The 18,291-nt window shown below is 62.7% G+C and overlaps 2 protein-coding genes and 1 long non-coding RNA gene across 13 annotated transcripts; 1 reads left to right on the forward strand and 2 right to left on the reverse strand.

The window, feature by feature from the left end:
• Positions 1 to 40: 40 nt before the first annotated feature.
• On the reverse strand, positions 41 to 9,275 carry MAFG (MAF bZIP transcription factor G). 9 transcript variants are annotated; one of them, XM_086688263.1, is made up of 3 exons: positions 9,104 to 9,275; positions 4,959 to 5,021; positions 41 to 4,862 (listed from the first exon to the last, which is right to left on the reverse strand). In XM_086688263.1, the coding sequence occupies exons 2-3, from the start codon at positions 4,992 to 4,994 to the stop codon at positions 4,410 to 4,412; spliced, it is 489 nt and encodes a 162-aa protein (XP_086544389.1). In that variant the 5' UTR covers positions 4,995 to 5,021; positions 9,104 to 9,275; the 3' UTR covers positions 41 to 4,409. The 9 variants fall into 9 exon arrangements, with proteins under 9 accessions (XP_086544389.1, XP_086544391.1, XP_086544393.1 ...); XM_086688265.1 differs by having other exon boundaries at positions 9,100 to 9,227; XM_086688267.1 differs by lacking the exon at positions 9,104 to 9,275 and adding an exon at positions 8,717 to 8,780.
• Positions 5,464 to 8,083, forward strand: LOC147574605 (uncharacterized). The gene is made up of 2 exons (XR_015244361.1): positions 5,464 to 5,547; positions 6,339 to 8,083. It is a non-coding gene; the product is annotated as an uncharacterized LOC147574605 (long non-coding RNA).
• Positions 9,276 to 13,791: 4,516 nt separating the features above from the next.
• Positions 13,792 to 18,291, reverse strand: PYCR1 (pyrroline-5-carboxylate reductase 1). Of its 3 annotated transcripts, XM_086688274.1 has the most exons (8): positions 18,170 to 18,291; positions 17,643 to 17,766; positions 17,364 to 17,434; positions 16,489 to 16,668; positions 16,062 to 16,283; positions 15,794 to 15,886; positions 15,483 to 15,646; positions 13,792 to 14,623 (listed from the first exon to the last, which is right to left on the reverse strand). In XM_086688274.1, the coding sequence occupies exons 2-8, from the start codon at positions 17,707 to 17,709 to the stop codon at positions 14,458 to 14,460; spliced, it is 963 nt and encodes a 320-aa protein (XP_086544400.1). In that variant the 5' UTR covers positions 17,710 to 17,766; positions 18,170 to 18,291; the 3' UTR covers positions 13,792 to 14,457. The 3 variants fall into 3 exon arrangements, with proteins under 3 accessions (XP_086544400.1, XP_086544401.1, XP_086544402.1); XM_086688275.1 differs by lacking the exon at positions 15,794 to 15,886; XM_086688276.1 differs by lacking the exons at positions 17,364 to 17,434; positions 18,170 to 18,291.

Genomic DNA, 18,291 nt, shown 5'->3' on the forward strand with positions numbered 1-18,291 from the left:
CCGGCCCCGCCCGCGCGGCGCGCAAAGGAAGCACCTGACGGTCTCTTTAAAAGGTGTTTATTGATCATATACAAAATAAAGAAAACCTTATATATCACAAACATACACTATGTACAGCAATAAATACCCGGGGTCCGGCCCAGTGCCGCCCCCCCTGGACAATAATTTAGCAATAAATACTGCACAGGGCGGGGTGAGCGCTGAGGCCACAGCCCGCCCCAGGGAGGCCCCTCCTCACCTGGATCTTCCACAACCCCTGCCTGCCCCGGCAGGTCCCAGGGTACCACCACCTCCCCCTGGTTTCAGCCCTAGGCAGGACAGGCAGGGTCTGATCAACTCCGCTTGGACCCAGCCTCTCAGCGCCAGGAGAGCACCAGAGCTGGACGCACTGGGCAGCCCTTGTCCTGTTGCCCTAAGATGCCAGGAGAAGGCTTTCTGTACCCACTCCCGTTTGGTTAAAGGCTTCAGGGAGTAGCAAATTGAGGGGATGGGGAGAAGGAAGGGGCTGGGACACGAGGGTGCTGGAGGGGCCACCCCCTCGCAGTCCATCAGGGGCACACTCTTCTAACACTCCAGCTCACCAGACACCCACGTACCAAGGCTGCTGTTCCAGCGTGGGGTGGAAATGTGCGTGACCGGCCCAAAGGTACAGCCCACGCGCAACACACACAGGCCAGAAGCAGGACAGGCCATCAGTCTCCAGGGCACACCCCTGCCTCTGTGTGTCCTCCACTCTCCCCACCTGCTCCAAAACTAGACGGCCAACAGGAAGGCAAAAACGCGCCAAAAAGAATTATTCAGTGGCTTCTGGGGGAAAAAAAAAATCGTTACTGTGTTGGTTCCTTTCACCAAACCACAGCCTAAAAAAGTAACTTACAAGATCCCAGAGCGGAAACGGTGCTGCAGGCTGTGGCTTGGGCTTCCCAGCTGTGGATGGGAGCTTTAGCCAACTGGCCACCTCTGAAAGGGAGGCCACAGGGACAGGAGGGGGCTTGACCAGCCATCCGAAAGCAGGCTACAGCTGATCGGAGCTGTGGGCCCAGGAACTGACCATAGAAGCTGTTGCTGACGGGCAGGGTTGTGCACACACACCTGAAGCCTGGACCAAGGGCAGAAAAGCCTCTGGGGAGACCTGGTATCCGGCAGAAACCAGCACACCACACGGCCGAGCAGCCGTGTCTTCCCACCTTTACAAACAGCGGTGCCGCCCAGAACAGCAGCCAGGGCCGTAGGGAAGTCTCCCTGGGGCCACACTCAGGGCAGGAGCTGACCTGTTCCCACAGGGTTCTCCTCTGAAATCTGAGTGTCCGTGTCGGGATGAGGGGGGAGTAGGGCTTAGGCCCGATGGGAAGGAAGGTACACGTCATGGTTTACTTAGCGGACCAGTTTGGGAGATTTGGCCTCGGCCAAAGCCCTCGATTCGCTGTGTCAGAAAAGTCGAGGATAAAAAGAACACAACACCCTCACAGTAGGAAAACTGAATTGACAAGAATCAGAAAGACACCAACCAGTCACATGTGGACACAGGCTCTACTGTCAAGAAACCAAGGGGAAGGGGGAAAGGGCAGAGTGCAGAGCGGCCCCGTGGGGCTGGCTTGATGGGAACAGGATGTACTCCCAGACCCCAGGAACAGCTGCTCCAAATCCAAAAACTCCGAAGGGAAGCATGGCCTCAGTAATTCCAGAAGCTTCTTCCAATACCTAAACCAAGGACCTGCAATTTCTCTTCCGTCTGTGTCCACCCTCCAACCCGCCTCTGGACTTCCAAACCCACCTCCTTTCTCTCCTCTCCACGTCTCCAGCCTGCAGATGGACAACTACCTCCCAGCAAGGACGAAAGTGTCGGGACCGTAAGCGGATGTGGAGAACATGGACGTGACCCCTCTTCAGTGATTCTTATGACGCGATTCCAGCTCACTGCTGCTACAACCAACGTCAACAACTTTCATCTAGACCCTAGGTAGACAAAGCCAGACAGCAAGGAGGGGCAGGAAGCCACTAAGTATTGAGAGCCAACAGTCAAAATCTCCATCGCAGGCCGACCCGGGTACAACCGGGAATGACTGAGCCTCTAGGGCCAAGCCCATTAACACGACAGAAATTGACAGCGTGCCCCTGCTCCTACCCCACGGGCATACTGGGTCAGACTCTGGGATGAAAATCCTCCCTGCAGCCCACGAGGTCACACCCTGCGAGGCCGCAGTGTTTCTTTTCGCCAGCCCACACTTCTGTGCTTTACAGGGGTTCGGGGCCCCCAGAGGAGCCAAGGCCCATGTGGCCAGAGATGGGGCAGTAGCCTCTTGAGGGCAGGCACCGCGGGAGGCCTCCGAGGAGCTTCCCAAGCCCAGTCTGGAAGACTGGCTGCCTCTGCCGAGGGGCCACGGGAAGGTAGGCTCAGCCCCGCAGAGGAGCACCCCTTGAGCTGAGCAGCGCATCCCTGGAAGACACAGATCCCAGAGGCGAAAGAAGGCCCAGAGCCCAGTCAGGGCGAGGTGAGAGATAGGACCTGGCCCCGGGCACTGGAGCCCTTGTCTGGCACCGGCGGAGACCCCCCCTCCCCCCCCGCCCCCAGGCTCATGGGCAGGGTGAAGGGGCCGCCCCAGGTGAGTCCTCAAACCACCTGGTTTTGCCTGGGAAGCTCCACTTCACAGCACAGCAGCACTGCCAGGACACGTGGGCAGCAGGCCTCGCGACCCCCACGTGGGCTCCACGGGTCCCGATGAGGCCCCCGTGCAGCCCACAGGAACAAAGCTGGGGTCGGAGGCCAGAGCCCAAGCATGTTGACCAGAGGCCAGAAGGAAGACACCCGGGGGTACCCTAGTGACTCCTTGGTCCCTGCAAATCTGCCACCCCTGGCCAGAGGCGGTGGGCATGGAGGCAAGGGGCGCCGTCTGGGATGGCCCCCAGTTTTACCTACCCGGCCATTGGATCAGCCCAAGCCTAGGACAAACATGCGAAGCCAAGGCTGTGCGGGGGTGGGAGCGGCAGAGCCCCCAATCTGCTCCTCTGGGGTCCCGGGTCAGGCACCGAGGCAGAGGCGGGGGGCTGGGCTGCTGGGGAGATTCCCGCGTTCTGCTGGAGCGGGAGTCGCCCAGCGCCCCAGTCCGGGCCGGCAAGCTGGCAGAAGCAAACACACAACCAAATCCAAAAAACAAACACAGGAATAACAGACACAAGAAGTGACACCCACAGGTCAAAGGTCACCAGAAGCACCAGCACGTGACGCTGCACAAGACCTCACCAGGCACGGACGACACCACGGCACCGGCAAGAGACGGAAGCAGGAAGGGCAAAGGAGTAAGTCACTTTCGGTACAATTGCAAGAGAGATAGCAAAGAGGGCGCCAGGATGCGCCTTGTGGTCGCCCACAGCTTGGCTTTTCTTTTTTTTTTTTTTTTTGTCTTTTTTAAAACTAAGTTTTATAAATAACGTCTGATAACTCTGTGTATATAAAAACTAAACTCCAACAGCCACAAAGACTTGTCCATAAGTTTACAAGAAAGGGATTTTTTTTGTTTGTTTTTTTTTCTTTTGTTAAACTAGCAAAGTTTCTATTATACTTTCTTCCCTTTTCCATATATATGGTCAAATGTTCTTGCTTGTTTTTTTTTAAAAAGACAGTTTTATAAATACTCTGCAGCTCTTTTTTTTCTTTAGCTTTTAAACATATAATTTAATAACTTCGTAAAAGGAACTCCTCTCTTTTAAATAAAGGGCCACGTAACCACACAGATAGGTCATGTAAACAGTGACACGGGACCCGTCGCAGGACACTGGACACACCCTTCACGAATGTTCACAACCAGTGATTTGGTCTTGTTCAGTGCAATGCGTCAGGCTTGAGCGCCGTGGGCCCTGGCCCAAAGCCACATAACGCCCCGTCCCTCCCAGCGGCCATAGCGCCCAGGCTGGTGGCCCGCCCGTCCAGGCCCATCCAGGGCCCCCAAGGACACCCTACTCTTAGGAGCAGAGCCCATCTATGCCTGCTGGCCGCGCTGAGAGTGAATCACAGCCCCCTGCCAGGCAGCAGCTGTCGGGGCCTGTGGGCCACCCAGGAGCGGACAGCAGCCCTCCCTACTCAGAACCGCGAGCCCCAGAGAGCTCATCCGATCTTTCTCTGTTGCCACAGGGCCAACTCTGGACTCCAAGCCTGCACGGCCTTGGTACAAAGGGGGCCGAGGCAACCCCACGTCACCGCCGAACTGACCAATCCCAACGTACAAAACACACGATGACAACGACGAGATCAAAGGGGCTCAGCCCGGCGCCCCGGGGTGCAGGTTGTGCTTTGCAGGGAAGGGAGGAGGCAGGAGAGGAAGAGGAGGAGAGGAGGAAGAAGGGGACAGGGCTGCCAAACTCGCCATGCGCCTAATGGCCCCTTGCAGACCCGCCCGGGCAAGCGCGCGTCCCTACGATCGGGCGTCCGTCTTGGACTTTACTATCGTGATGACGCTGGTGGCAGCCACCTTGCCAGGGACGAGGGGCCCCAAGCCGGCCGCGAGGGGGCCCCGGGCCGGTGCCACGGGACTGCGGGCCACCGTCCTGGCGAAGTTCTGCAGGGCCTCGTACTTGGAGCGCAGCGCGTCGAGCTCCAGCTTCATGCTGGCGTTCTCCGAGGCCAGCTTCTCCACCTCCTGCTGCAGCTCCGCCTTCTGCTTCTCCAGCTCCTCCTTCTGGGTCACCCGCTTCACGCGGCAGCTGGCGGCGTAGCCGCGGTTCTTGAGCGTGCGCCGGCGCTGCTTCAGCTGGATGATCTCCTCCTTGGACAGGCCCCGCAGGTGCTGGTTCAGCTCCCGCACCGACATGGTCACCAGCTCCTCATCAGTCAGGCTGGTGCCATTCTCACCTGGCTCCCGCTTCACCTGGGGGCAGGGCAGTGCACGGGGTCAAGGCTGAGCGGGGGACCGCCCACCCTGGAGGCACCCCTGCCTCAGGACTCCATCCACCCCGCTGCTCACCTTCAAGGCCTTGTTTCCTTTATTGGGGGTCGTCATAACCCGGGGGCACAGCACGCAGGCACTCTGCGAAACAGGGAGCAGAGGTCAGGACCCTGGAGAACACCCCGCTTTCCCTCCCCAGTCCATACAGAGCCTGGGGGAGAGGCCCAGCCGCCCCCCCCGCCCCCCCAGCCTCGTCTCTCAGCTGACCGTCCCCAATACCCCGAGGACCACCCGCCACCCTTTGGCTAGGCTGTTCCCCGTCCCCCTTGTCCCTAGAGAACCCAGCAGGTCTGAGGCGGGAAAGGGGAACCGAGGCGCTGTTAGAAAGGCAGAGACCAGGAAAAGGGGCTTGGGAAGAGTTGAGACGGATGCAGGAGGGGCCAGCCTAGAAGGAAGCCGGGAGCTTTAAAAATAACCCCAGTGTGCGCCCCAGAGCACGGCTGTTCCTGCCCAGTCACGCTGACTCAGCACATTGCTCCCGCTCCCGCTCCCTCACCGGCCTGGCCTGGCACTCCCCAAGGCTGCCAGCCAGCCAACACAGCCCCAGGGGACCCGGAGCCTGAGCAGAGCACCGCTGGGCCAGGAAGGCCAGCCTGGCCAACGGCAGGTGGGGCTGGGGCCGGCGACCCCGCACACGTGTACTCCAGGGTCCTACCTGCTGCAGCCACCTCCCCTCAGCTGGCCCTGCCCCCACGAAGGCTTAGGAGCCAGTGGGGACTCAGGCCAAGAGGAAAATGCAGGAGAGCCCTGAATCTCCCACAGACTTTTCACTCTGAACAGCCCAACTCTTTCCAGCACTGGTGGGAGCCCCCCACCCCTCCAGGTGGCAGGCACTCCAGCGCGGGCCGCGCACAGCCCACCTCCGCTGCCGATGAAGCAACCTTCCTGTGGCCTCAGATTGCAGCATCTTGCGCCCCTGCCCCACCCCATCCTCGCTGTTTCATAAGAGTGCCCGGTTAGCCACGCAGGGGCCTGCTCAGCCCCTTCCAGCCCCCCCACCTGAGCTCACTGCCCACAGTGCAGGGGACAGAAACAAGAGGGCTGGGGGGCTGGACTGAAGCCCCCCCCCCCCCCCCCCCGGCACCCACTCAGTTGCCCCTCCCACACTCTACCCTCACTTTCTGCTTCCTGAAGCCCTGCCAAGGACATTTCTGTGCACCTAATCCTGGCAATTCTGGCTCAGCCAACCCCCCCACCCACCCACCCCTAGCCCCCTGCTCTCCAGGTTAGACGCAGAAGAAGACGTCAGACGTGGCTGGAGGACTAAGCCAGACTGCAGTTTCCCTGCTGCAGGAGCGGTCTCTTACTCCACTGGGGAGATAAAGCATGGGCTGGGAGGGGGGTGGAGGTGCAGTTGGCTCCAGGGTGGAGCCCCCGCCTCACCCAGCCTTGCCCCAGGTGGTGCCTCATCACAGCCAGGGCATCCGGGCTCTCAGGCCCTGAGGCTGGCGTCTCACGATGTTCCAGAACAGAGGATGGAAAAGATAGGAACTGGAGGTCAGAAGAGCCTCAGGGCCCCCAACCCACCCTGGAAGCCGAGCCCTCATGGCAGAGCTAGAGGGGCGCCCCCAGTCTTGAGTCTGAATCAGGGTGCAAGGACACCGCCCTGGGTCCAAACACTGTCAGCCTGAAGGAAAAGGCCACCAGCTTTTCCCACTCGCCGTGCTGCCTCCCCTCCAAATGCTGAGCACGACGGTGACTTCCTGAAGAGATCACACAGAAAAGTGCCGAGCGTGGCGGCTGGGAGCTGAAATGTGCCTCCTCGACAGATTTCGCCCTCCGCAGAAGGCCTGAACTCAGCACAAGCACAGCCGCTCGCCTCCCAGTCAAAGGTGCGTGTGCGTGTGCGTGCTGTGGGGGAGGGGCAGGCCTCTGCAAAGCCGGGGCCTCAGGCCCCTGGCCCGGCCTCTGTCCACCGGGGGACACACACAGATGTGACAGAGACAGCCTTTGGACGTAGATGGCTAGGGATAGCTCAGGCCACCTCCAGAAGCCAGACAGGGAGTATCCCAGAGACGGGACTGAGGAGAAGCTTCCTCTCCTCCCCATCAAGGGCCGGTCCAGAGCTGGGGCCTGGTCATCCTTCCCAACTCAACTCCCCCAGAGGCCGGGCCACCCTGGGGAGAGGGCACGGGCAGTCCCCAGGGCCTGAAACCACCAAGGTACCCTGCGCCACCCACTCAGGCTGAGAGCCGGTTGGGATGGGAAAACAGGTTCCAAGAGTTCCGTCCCCTTTACCCGGCCCGAACTCTAGGATGTGGACACTCGCAGGAGGCAAGACAGCCCGCCCCTGCTCCTTTTGGTGGCCTGCAAACTCTAGTGTCCAAATGTCCCCACCAGGCGTGGCCCCAACCTAGCCTAGCCTTACTCCCGCCCTGCCCTTCAGAACCACCTTCTCCAAAATCTCTCAGCCACTGAAAGCGATTCTGAAAAAAGTTTCAAACTTCATTTCCACCTAAGCATAAATAATGACAAGACTTACAGAAATACGAATCTGCATTTTCCTAAGGTAGGAAGAAATTCCAGCCAAAAGATGAGCTGAAGTTTTACACAAAGCTGCCTCTGTGTGTGTGTGTGTGTGTGTGTGTTGGGGGCAGGGGGTGTCCCTGAAAACAAACCACAAGGCGGCCCGACCTAGCCATGAACCCCTAGGTTCAGCTCTGATCTAGACAAAACACCCCCCGTCCTGGAGGCCAGGAAGCACCCATACATTTAGGAAAGGTGGCCCAGGCCACACCACCCTCAGGCTGTCCCCACCCCCACCCCCAAGAGGCCCAACATCCATCAGGGCCACAATCTTTACTAACACCTGCTCGACACTGAGCCCCAATCTCAAGTAGGACAATTTTGGGGTGACTGGGAACCGCATTCTTCCACTCCATGCCTTCCACACCAGCCCGCCTGCTGTGCCCCAAAGGCTGGGCACCCTCAAAGCCACCACCACCTGCAGCTTTGACCCAAACCCCAAAGTCAGGCTGTGCAAAGGGGCAGGGCCTGCTCACCAGACACCTCACTCCCCAGATGTCAAAGTCCTGCCGCTTCCTCTCATTGGCAGTTTCCTGGTACAGCTGCACCTGCTTGTCCCTGCCCTGTCCACTGCCCTCCAGGACTTGAGTAAAGGCACCCCTCTTTCTCCCACTGACTCCCTCTCTGGCCAGGGTGTATTCCTCTCTTTCTTCCCCGCCCAGGGGCTGCCCAGCCTAGCCAACCAGACCAGTCACAGGGAAAGCCTGCTTCCCAGCCTGGCAAGCACGGCCCCCCTAAGCTCCTCCCCTCCTCTCACTCAGAGAACTATTTCCCAGTTTGGGGAACTGTCCCAGACGCTGGTCAGGGACCAGCTGCCTGAGAAGAGAATGCCTGGGAGGGGAGGGGACGGGCAGGCCAGGGGCTTCACATTCTGCCGGGGGAAGAAAACCTACCCCGAGGCCCCTCCACCGTCTCCTCACCCACTCCTCCTCCAACTCGCATGCCAGCCCAAACTTGAACCGGTGCCCCAGTCCCTGGGCCTGGGCCCTTCCCCAGTTTCCCTCCTGCGCCTATCTCCCGGCCCCTTAGACCCCAGGCCCCTTGTTCAAATCCCCCCCAGACATCAGAATGAGCATCGAGTGACCTCATGCTGATGACTCAGCAAGTCTCCCTCTGGGCTCTGGCACGCGTGTGACGGAGCGAAGCCGCCGCGAGCAGGGTCTTCCCGGCCCCGCCACGTGCCGCCCCCTACCCCCCACCCGCCCCGGCCCGCCGAGGACCCCCGCGCCCGGGCGGGCGGACACAGACACCTGATGAATCAGCAGCGAGAACCGGGGCCCAGAGGCTCTTCCGCGGAGCCCTAGGCGCCCCGCTCGACCCCACCCTTTCCTCCCGCCACCGCGGCCGCCCCTCCCACCGGGACGCCCCGGGCTCCGCCGAGCGAGCCCCGCGTACGCCCCGCCCCGCCCTCCTCCGGCCCCCGCGGCCCACCCCCAGCAGCCCCGGCGCGAGGGCCGGGAGCTGCTTCTGAGCCGCGGGGAAATCGAGGCACGGGCCGCCAGCAGGGCGCGGGGCAAACCCGAAGCCGGGAGCGCGCGGCCCGCGCCGCCCCCGGCCCTCCAGGAGGAGCCGCGGCCCCGCCCGCCCCCACCCCGGGCCCGGAGCCCCCCGCCCGGCCCGCCGCCGCACTCACCCACCACACTGCGGGCCCGGGCGGGCCGAGGCCGGGGCGGGCGGGGCGGGGGGCGCTCCGAGGCCGCGCGGGGGCTCCGGGCCCGGGGTGGGGGCTCGCCGCCTGCGCGGGCCGGGCCGAGCGCGCTGGGAAGGCCGGGCCGGATCAGGCTCGGGATCCGCCGCCGCCGCCGCCGCCGCCGCCGCCGCTCCACAGACGTCACATGATGTTTGGTCACGTGGGCTCCATTCATGAAGCGGCGACGCGGCCGGCCGGGGCTTAAAGGGGAAGGAGCGGCGGCGGCGGCGGCAGCGGCGGCGGCGGCGGCCGCCGCGGCGGGACGCGCCTGCACTGCGCCTGCGCGCCCGGAGCTGTCGCCCCGGCGATGCCGCCGCCGTCCTGCCCCGGCGGGGTCTCGCGGGACTGGCCCCAGGCGCGCGCACCTCCGCGGGCCAGGCTCCGGCCTTCGAGCGGGGAGCCTCGTGGGACTGTCCCGCCGCCTTCCTGGCCCGGGGGACCCGTGCGGACCTGCGGTCCCGGGGCATCGCCAGGAGGGTCCTCGCGGGGCTTCCCAGGCTGCCTGGCGGGCACTTGCAGGCATGACCTCGCCTAATTGCGAGCCGACCTCCGCCCTGCCAGGTAGCCGCGGCCTGGTTCACGGAGGACCCGACAGTCTTGTCCAGGAGGCAAACTGAGGCGTGTTCGAGGCCGCCTCCAAGATCCTGCGGGGAGGGTGGTCTGGCTTCACCCAACGCCCGAAACCCCACACCGAGCGACAGGCAGTCAGGCAGCCCAGGAGTGGGTGCGCCATAAACAAGTGTGGAGTAGTTGGTGCACCAACTGCTCCTTTCCCGTTCCATCCACATCTGCCTGGAGCTCAGTTCACAGGAGTCCGTGGCTGCGCCTGCCTTTTCTCTAAGGACTTCTCGCTGCTGTTCAAAATTCCCAGAGAACGAGGCAACCCAGGCAAGAGGGGAAATTGGAGGGATCCATCCCATTTCCACTTCCAAGTTCTGGATTTCCTTTCTCGTGTGCAGCGTCAGGAAGGGTGACTCACCCCGCCAGGCGGGTCAGTGGGACTCAGCTGGCAGAGGGAGGAGTGAGGGACAGGTGGCCGGGGCTTCACGGGAACTCGGTGCCACTGACGAAGGCCACTCGAGGAGGCCCCCAAAGCTGGGGGCAGAAGGGCACCACAGCACCCCCTGCCTGCCTCCAGTAACCTCTCTGAATCCCACAGTGCCTTGTCACCAGCGTTGCAGGTTTGGGCGTGGTTGTCTTAATCCAAGCTGCTCTTTAAGGGCAGGGCGTGACATTGTACTGGGCTCCACTGGAATCTCACATACTCCAGGGCCTTGAGATTATATTTTTATTTATTTTTTATTTATTTTTATTTTTTGTTTTTTTATTTTATTTTATTTTTTTTTTTTTTATTTTTGGGACAGAGAGAGACAGAGCATGAACGGGGGAGGGGCAGAGAGAGAGGGAGACACAGAATCGGAAACATGCTCCAGGCTCCAAGCCATCAGCCCAGAGCCTGACGCAGGGCTCGAACTCACGGACCGCGAGATCGTGACCTGGCTGAAGTCGGACGCTTAACCGACTGCGCCACCCAGGCGCCCCTATATTTTTAATCTTTACACCCATCGTGGAGCTCGAACTCACAACCCCAAGATTGCATGCTGTACTGACTGAGCGAGCCAGGTGCCCCAGGGGTGTGACTTAAAGTCAACTCAATCCACAGAACAACAAAGGCTTGCCCCTGAGGATAAGAATGCAGTCCTGTGGGCTCCAGCTCCTCCAGCCTCCTCACCACTGGGTGTCAGCCCCGTTCTCCTGGTCCCACTTGGCAGGGATGTGGGGTCTGAGCTACTGTTGGACCTTAAGAGCCAGTCCACGCAGCAGGGCCCTGGCAGGCCACATGGGGTTGACTTGGTGCCACCCAGCTCACGCCAGAACCACGATGCCATCAGGAAACACCGGTGATTGGCCTGGGGCTGGGGGTCACCATGGGTGGAAGCTCGCTGGCTAATCCCCACTCGTCTTCCCACACCCCTGACTCCCCAGTCCTCGTGGGAGGGAGTCTGGCTGCCATTGACATGTGGGAGGTGACTGAGAGGCTGATTGATCAGTCATTCGCATTCTGCTCCTTCTCACCAAGTGAGCAAGGAGTCCCCTCCTCCTCCTCCCCACTGGGAACACACCCAGCCACCTCTTCTGTCTTGGAAGAGGGACAAGCAGGCATGGGGATGCACCCACCCAGGGCCATCAGAGAGGTCGGGAAGCGAATCGGGGCCCAACTCACCTGGAGGCCAGTGACAGTGTGGATGTCAGGGATGCTTCCCACAGAGATGGCCCTGGGCCCTGAGGTCAGCCCTCTGGCCGTGGGATGGGGGTCAGCTCTACGGCCCTGGGAGGTCAATGCTCCAGGAGACGACCCAGACTCTTTGCTGCCCCCCTCCCAGAGTCTTCAGGAATATGGGAGAGTATGTGGAAAAGTGTCCTGACCACCTGCAGAATAACCGATAGGGGGTTTGTTTGCATGTCTGGGAGAGGCCGCCGAGGGAGAGGAGGTGCCCTGTTTAAACAATCAAGATAGCCGAGCCCCCAGCACCTGTACTAGGGTCCAGCTAAAGGCCCCAAGAGAGTGCGTGCTTGCTCCCACCTGTCAGAAGTCTGGCTGACTGCCACCCACGGTGCAGGACATTTGTCCCCCGGGAATAGCACTACAGCCTTGCCGGGGAGTGATACTGCAAAGGAACAGGCCCAGGTTTCAGCGTCCCTGCTGGTCCACCCGGCACCACCTTGACCAGCTTCCAGATCTGCCGCTAGGGGGCAGACGCTTAGACCTGGCTCTCTGGTCTGGCCTGGCCTGGCCCTTTCTGGGCCTCAGTACATTGCTTCCTGCTGCAGCTGAATGCTGGCACCCCCACCCCCACCCCCCCCCCCATGTCCTCCAGCCCCACAGCCCCCCTCCAGGTTGAACCCTCCGTGGGCAGATCTTAGACCCCACTGGCTTCTTCTGGAGTTCAGCAGGCCCCAACCTGACACCTGGAGGAGGCCCCGGGCATATGGGATGTGGCTGGTGTCCAAACCCAGACTGACCGGCCCTGCTGCCACTGGTGTCCAGGTAGGGAGATGGGCCCTCACCAGGGCCCTCGTAGGATGGACGTCTCCCTTCTCTGCCTGGCCAAGGGCTGCTGACCTGTTTGTTCTGGAGTCTGAGCCCAGTTGGACAGGGGTCAACCTGGTACAGGAAAGGACGGGCAGAGAGGAGCAGGGCAAAGGCCCCATCCGGGCAGGCAGGAGCCCAGGGCAGAGTTGCAGTTAGGAAACTGAGGCAGAAGCTGGGTCAAGCAGAGGGAGGTGGCTCTGCCACCAGGGCTCACCCGGCCCATTGGGCAAAGGACAGTAAATTCATTCCAGCCTCCGCCCCATCTGGGGAGGCCCAGGGCGTGGTGGGTGTCAGAGCTAGCAGTGACGGGGGCCAGGAAGGTACGCCAGACTGACCTTCACCCACTGAGACCCCTGTCAAGGCTCCTGCTTGGACTCACTGCAGGACCGCAATGCTTCCCACCTGGCACTTGTGGGCCCCTGGCCCTTGAAGCCCGTCCGTCTCCCTGACCTGCTCTGACGCATGTACAACACGTCCCCGCTCCCCTCCACAGTGTGCTCCCGCTTACAACGGCTTCCCTGGACACCTGTCCCCACAGGACCCTCGGGGCCTCACCCGCCTCCGCAGCCTTCCTGCCCAGGCCACTCCCCTCCCTCAGGCTCATTTGCCCTTCCTGCTTCCCCACCTGTGGAACTTTGGCTTGATGGAGAACCACAGATGGAAGGCTCACGAGTCCTGCCTGCTGGAACCCAGCACATTCTTCGTGGGTCAGAGTAATGCCTCCCTGCAAAGCTCGTCTGGACCCCTGTGCCTCCTCCTAGGCCGTGATGTGCCTCTTCCCCTCTTCAGACTCACCAGCTCACTTTCCTCAGGCCCACAGCACAGGGCGGGGGGCAGCACTGCCCCTCGTCGTATTGGCCGGTGTCTAACACACAGCAGACGCCCAGTGAGACTGGCCTTGACTTGAAGGGATTAGCTGGGGACCAGCTTTGGTCCTGGGCAGGCCTGTGGCACCACCTCTTCTGAGAACATCTTTTTCCCAGGAGGAGGGTGCCAAGGTGCTGTCAGGGAAGGGGTGATTCTGGGCGCTCACTGCCCACCCCTGCACACACAGGGCCTATGATGGGGCTCACACCTTAGGAGGGACCCACAGGCTTTCCAGGCCCAGATGTATATACATCTACTAGTCCTGTTTCTCTGGAGAGCCCGACATACCTCCGCAGGGGGCTCCTTCCTCACCTGCCCCTGCCAGCGTGGGTTGAGACATGTGCCCCCTGCTACGCTGGGAGATGTGGAGGGTGCAGAGGCCGGCGCCCCTCCCAGAGCAGGGCCCGCCAAGCCCAGCCTTCGGTGCCGGCCTCTGGCCACAACCCTCATGATGGGGGCCCAAAGCAGTACACTCTTCCCCAGAAGCTCCCTCCACCACTGCTGACTGGGAGACCCAGCCCCCCCACCCCCCGCCCGAACCAGAAGGCCGTGCAAAAATAGGGCTCCAGGACCTGCGGGCTTCTGATGGCCTCTAAGACTACACCCAACAAGGACCCTCTAGGGCAGCTGGGGCTTTCCCTCCACACGTGGTGACAGAGGTAGAATCAAGGCACTGACTTGGAAACCAATGTATTTAACCTAAAAGGTCAAGAGAGAAGTGACAGGCTTGTAAGTTGGGTCAGGAATGGGAGACAGGGGCCTTAAAGGTCGGGACTATCGAAGAGCCCTTTTCTCAAATGCCAAACGGAGATAAGGGGCAGTGGTCCTGCTCCCTGGACTGAACCCTCTGGTCCTTCTCACACGGAGGACGAGGCATCCCCCCAAGTGGAGGTCGGGGAAGGGACAGGAGTGGGATGAAGTTCTCTCCTTGGCTGGGCCTTCACGGGAGTCGGGGGTGCGGGATGGGGGAGGGGGACTTGACCTTTGTACTCAGCAAGGGGCCAGGCCCCAAGCCAGCTGACCATGGGGAGTTAGCTCAGGCCTCCTGAGCTCCAGAGGAAGTGATCCTGACCCGGTGCGGGGGCAAAGGAAAGGTAGGCTGAGGTTGGAGAATCCAGCTCTGTTCTGGGGAGGAAGCCCTCAGTGACTGGAGATTCCCACTGGGAAGTGATGTGCCCCATCCCGGGTTACAACCCCAGCTGACCCCCGAGCTGACCAGAGTCGTGGGTGGCAGGCCCCTGCGGTGACACACTGAGGCCTGGGGCTAAGAACACACAGCCTCAGGGTTCCAGGCCCAGGAGGGAAGAGGAGGGGAGAGCAGCGCGGGCTTGTCCGGCACCTCAGTTCCTCTTGCCTGCCGGGGCCAGGCTGTGGGGCGGCAGCTTGGAGTGGCCGGAAGGGGCCAGCGAGGACCCTGGAGCAGACTCCAGCTTCACCTTGTCCAAGATGGTCTTCTTGATGGAGGCCGGCGAGACCTTCTCCTGGTCAGCCATGGACTGCAGCTCCCTGAGGAGACAGTGGGGAGGGTTAGGTCCGAGGCTCTGTCTCCCTCCTGAGCCCGACCGTCCCCCGGGGAAGACGAGCACCTGCCTCCCCGGCTCTGCTGGACAGTCACACCCACCTCGCGGCCTTTGCACCCACGGTTCCCTCCACCAGCCACCCCTCCGCCAGATGGCCATCTGCCTCCCTCACCCCTCCTTCAGATCAGCTCAGGGTCACCGGATCCACTAATAGCACCCAGACCCCAGCCCATCGTGCCCCAAGTGTGGGACGTGTGCCTCATCTGTATCCCCTGAAGGCTGGGGCGGGGGGGGCTGCATCCCAGCTCTGCCGTCGTGTTGTGGCGCCTGGAGAAGTTCTGGGTTTCGGCCGTGGCCGGCAGGGATGTGAGAGGGATGCCTGTCCATCCGGCAGATCCAGACTAGGGACAATGGCTCCAAGCCAAGATACTAACCCTGCCGCCCTCCTCTCTGATTTCCTTCCTGGTCTCACCGAGCCGGTGCCAGCGCACAGAGGCACATCCTGGGCCCGTCCTGCCGTCTAACTTGCTTAATCTCCCCAGGAGGAGGAGCTCGGGAGGAAGGTGTTGTCAGACCCCCAGGGATCCCCTCCGGTTCCCCCAGGCCTGCCTCCCCGGCTTGGACGCGATCCCCCCCGCCCCCCGGTCTGAGGGCCGCAGTGGGGAGACTGTGGGGAGCAGAGTGCAGGCGCCGAGGGCAGCCCGTCCTCACAGGACAACGGATGGTGAGGGGCACCGCCGCCAGGCCTCGATAAGCATCCGCTGAGCGATGGCTGAGCACAGCGTGCGGGGGCTCCTGTGCCGGGGCGCGCAGCCCCGAGTAGGCGGCGGCGGCGGGGGGCCCACCGTGTACGGGTGCAGGAGGCCTCCACGGCATTGATGAGGAGCGAACGGAAACCCCCGCTCTCCAGCACGTGCAGGGCATGGATGGTGGCCCCACCGGGAGAGCAGACGTTGTCCTTGAGCTGGCCAGGGTGCTTTTCCGAGTCCAGGAGCATCTTGGAGGCTCCCTGCAGCCAGAGAGAGAGCTGGCTGCCGCGGGGGGCACCCCTGCCCCCGGCCCCCCTGCACATCCACTCTCCACCCACCCGCCTGGGGGCGACAGAATAGGGCCTGGCAAGGAGCGGCCCCCACAAAGCGTCAAGGAAAACACTGACCAGCAGAGCCTGGGCCCCGAGGCGGATGGCCAGGCGCCGCGGAAGCCCCATCTTCACGCCGCCGTCGGCCAGGGCCTCCAGGGCTGTGAACGCCTGCAGGGAGAAGGCGCCTGAACCTCCGCCCTAGGCCTTTCCTCCTTCTCCTCCAGGCGACAGTGGGTCCAGCAGCTCTGCCCACGGCAACCGAGCAGGGAGGAGTAGGGAGGATGTGCCCTGAGGTCCCCGCACTGCCCACCGCCACCAGTTGCCACCCATCCCCATGCCTCACATAGGCTGGGCCGCTGCCACTGAGCCCCGTGACAGCATCGATTAGGTCCTCCTCCACCTCGGTGCAGAAGCCCACACTACTCATGAGCTGCTCCAGGAGCCTGCCGTCTTCCACCTGGGCGTGGGTGCCCGTGGCGTACACGGTGGCCCCCTCCCGCACCACGACAGGTGTATTGGTCATGCAGCGGATGACTTTAGGGGCTGGCCGGAACGCCGTCAGCTTCTGGAGGAGAAACCGGCTGTGGGTCCATCCCACCCAGCAGGGTGTGCTGGGCACGCGTGTGAACGCGCTCACGCAAGTAGCGTGTCCCCACTCTCCCCGGGGGCCGGGCCAGTGCGCCCGTTTCACAGCCAGAGCTCCTGACCACCGGGAAGCATCCGCCTCCACCCGCTCTGCAGATCCCACCGGCCTGGACCCACAGGCCCACCTTCTCAATGGAGCTGATGGTGACACCAGCCGCGCACGACACCACGATGTGCCGATCTTCAACGTCGGCGCCAATCTCGTCCAGGATGAAGGGGATGATGTGCGGCTTCACGGCCAGGAAGAGCACGTCACTGTGCCTCACGGTCTCCTTGTTGTGGGACGTCAGGTTCACGCCCATCTTCTGCGGGGAGTGCAGACGTGGGCTCAGCCTGCCCCGCCCCCCCCAGTGTCCTCCCCAAGCCGGACGTAGAGAACAGCACAGACACTGCTGAGAATGTAGATGGCCAGGGTCGAGGGCTCAGGGTGTGGAGCTCTGCCGGCCCCCAGCCGCCCTTCCCGCCCCAAAGTGGAAGAAGCACTCGGCCCCGGAACAGGTCCCCTGTGCAAACAGAAGAGGGGTGCCGCATCCCTGCCACAGCCCTGACCCACCCTGCCTCGGGCTGCCATCCCCCAGGTGTCCGGGTGGGAAGTCTCGAGCCTGGAGCCCACCCCACCCTTGGATCTGGAGCCAACATATTCAGTCCCCAGATGTGTCTGACCTGGCCCCCACCCTCTGGCCCCCACAGTCCCTGTGGAGGCCCCTTGGCGAACCCCTTTCCAGACCAGCACACCCTCCCCACCAGCGACACCTGGGTCCCAAGAGCTAAGCAAGAGGGGCTATCAGCAGGCCAGGAGGCAGGGTCTGTGGCATGCTCCCCCCAAGGCTCTTCTCTCATGAGCGGGGGAGGGGGGTGGGGGGGGTGGTGGTGGCATGGTGTCTCCCGCGGGGACCTCCACCCCTGGCCCTTAGGGTCAAGGCTATCACACACTCTCCCCAGACACACTGACTAGCCCCTTCAGCGACTGCCTCCCTGACCCCCTCCACCCTGCACCTACCCTGAGGGCAGAAACTGTGGCCAGGTCCATGTCTGGGGAGCTGGCCATTATCTTGTGGGCAGCCAGGATGCCTGCGGGGAACAGAGTTCCTTCCTCAAGGCCTGGCCCGGCCTCCCTCCCTCACATTCCCAGGAAGGAAAGTGGAAATCCCACCGCTCAGAGTAAAACAGCAATCCCTGAGCCACCCCAGACACCCCAAGGCTGCCACTTCCCACAGGACTCAAACCCCTGCCTTCACCCGCCCCCTGCACAAGGGGCCCTCCCGGCTGAGGAGCCTACCTGCTGCTGTGAAGCCCTTGGCCAAGGCGAAGGCCAGCTGGCCCGCCCCGATAAAGCCCACGCTCATGCTGGACGCAGGCCCCGCCCACAGCCCTCGCAGCTGGCACCGGATACGCAGGGGCAGCTGCGGGGCGAGATGGGGCAGGATCCAGAGCAAGAAGAAGTTAGGTGTGCAGTGCCAGGCTTGGCCACTGGGCCGCTGGCCCTGCGCCCATTCCCCTCCCCACCCCTCCATCCCGGCTGGTCCAACTTTCCCCTCTGCTGCCCGACAGCCCCGACGTGGTAACTGCTCCAGTCTCCCTGCCCACGGTGCCGTTTCCGACCTGCTCCCGCGGGTCTCGGACCAAGGAGACAGGGAGGGGCGCGCCGACCCCCGGAAGGGGTCGGAGAGGGGCGGGGGGCGCCGGATCGGGCCCGGAAGCTCCCCACGTCCGAGCTACCCCTCCCCTTCCTCGAGCCGGTGTGCGGATGCGCAGCCCCTCCCTGCACCGCCGCCCCCGCAGGACCCCAGCCCGGCGCGCGCTCACCCAGTTACCCCGCACAGGTCTCCCGGCTCCCCAGAACCGCGCCCGCCACGCGGCACCCGGGCCCCGCCGGCCCCGCCTCCGCAGCTGCAGCCAATCGGCAGCGCGGCCGCCAGACGCCGGCC

This window comes from Puma concolor, chromosome E1 (assembly GCF_028749965.1).
Source record: "Puma concolor isolate L17-30 chromosome E1, mPumCon1.1.hap2, whole genome shotgun sequence".
In the NCBI taxonomy this organism is placed as follows: Eukaryota; Metazoa; Chordata; class Mammalia; order Carnivora; family Felidae; genus Puma; species Puma concolor.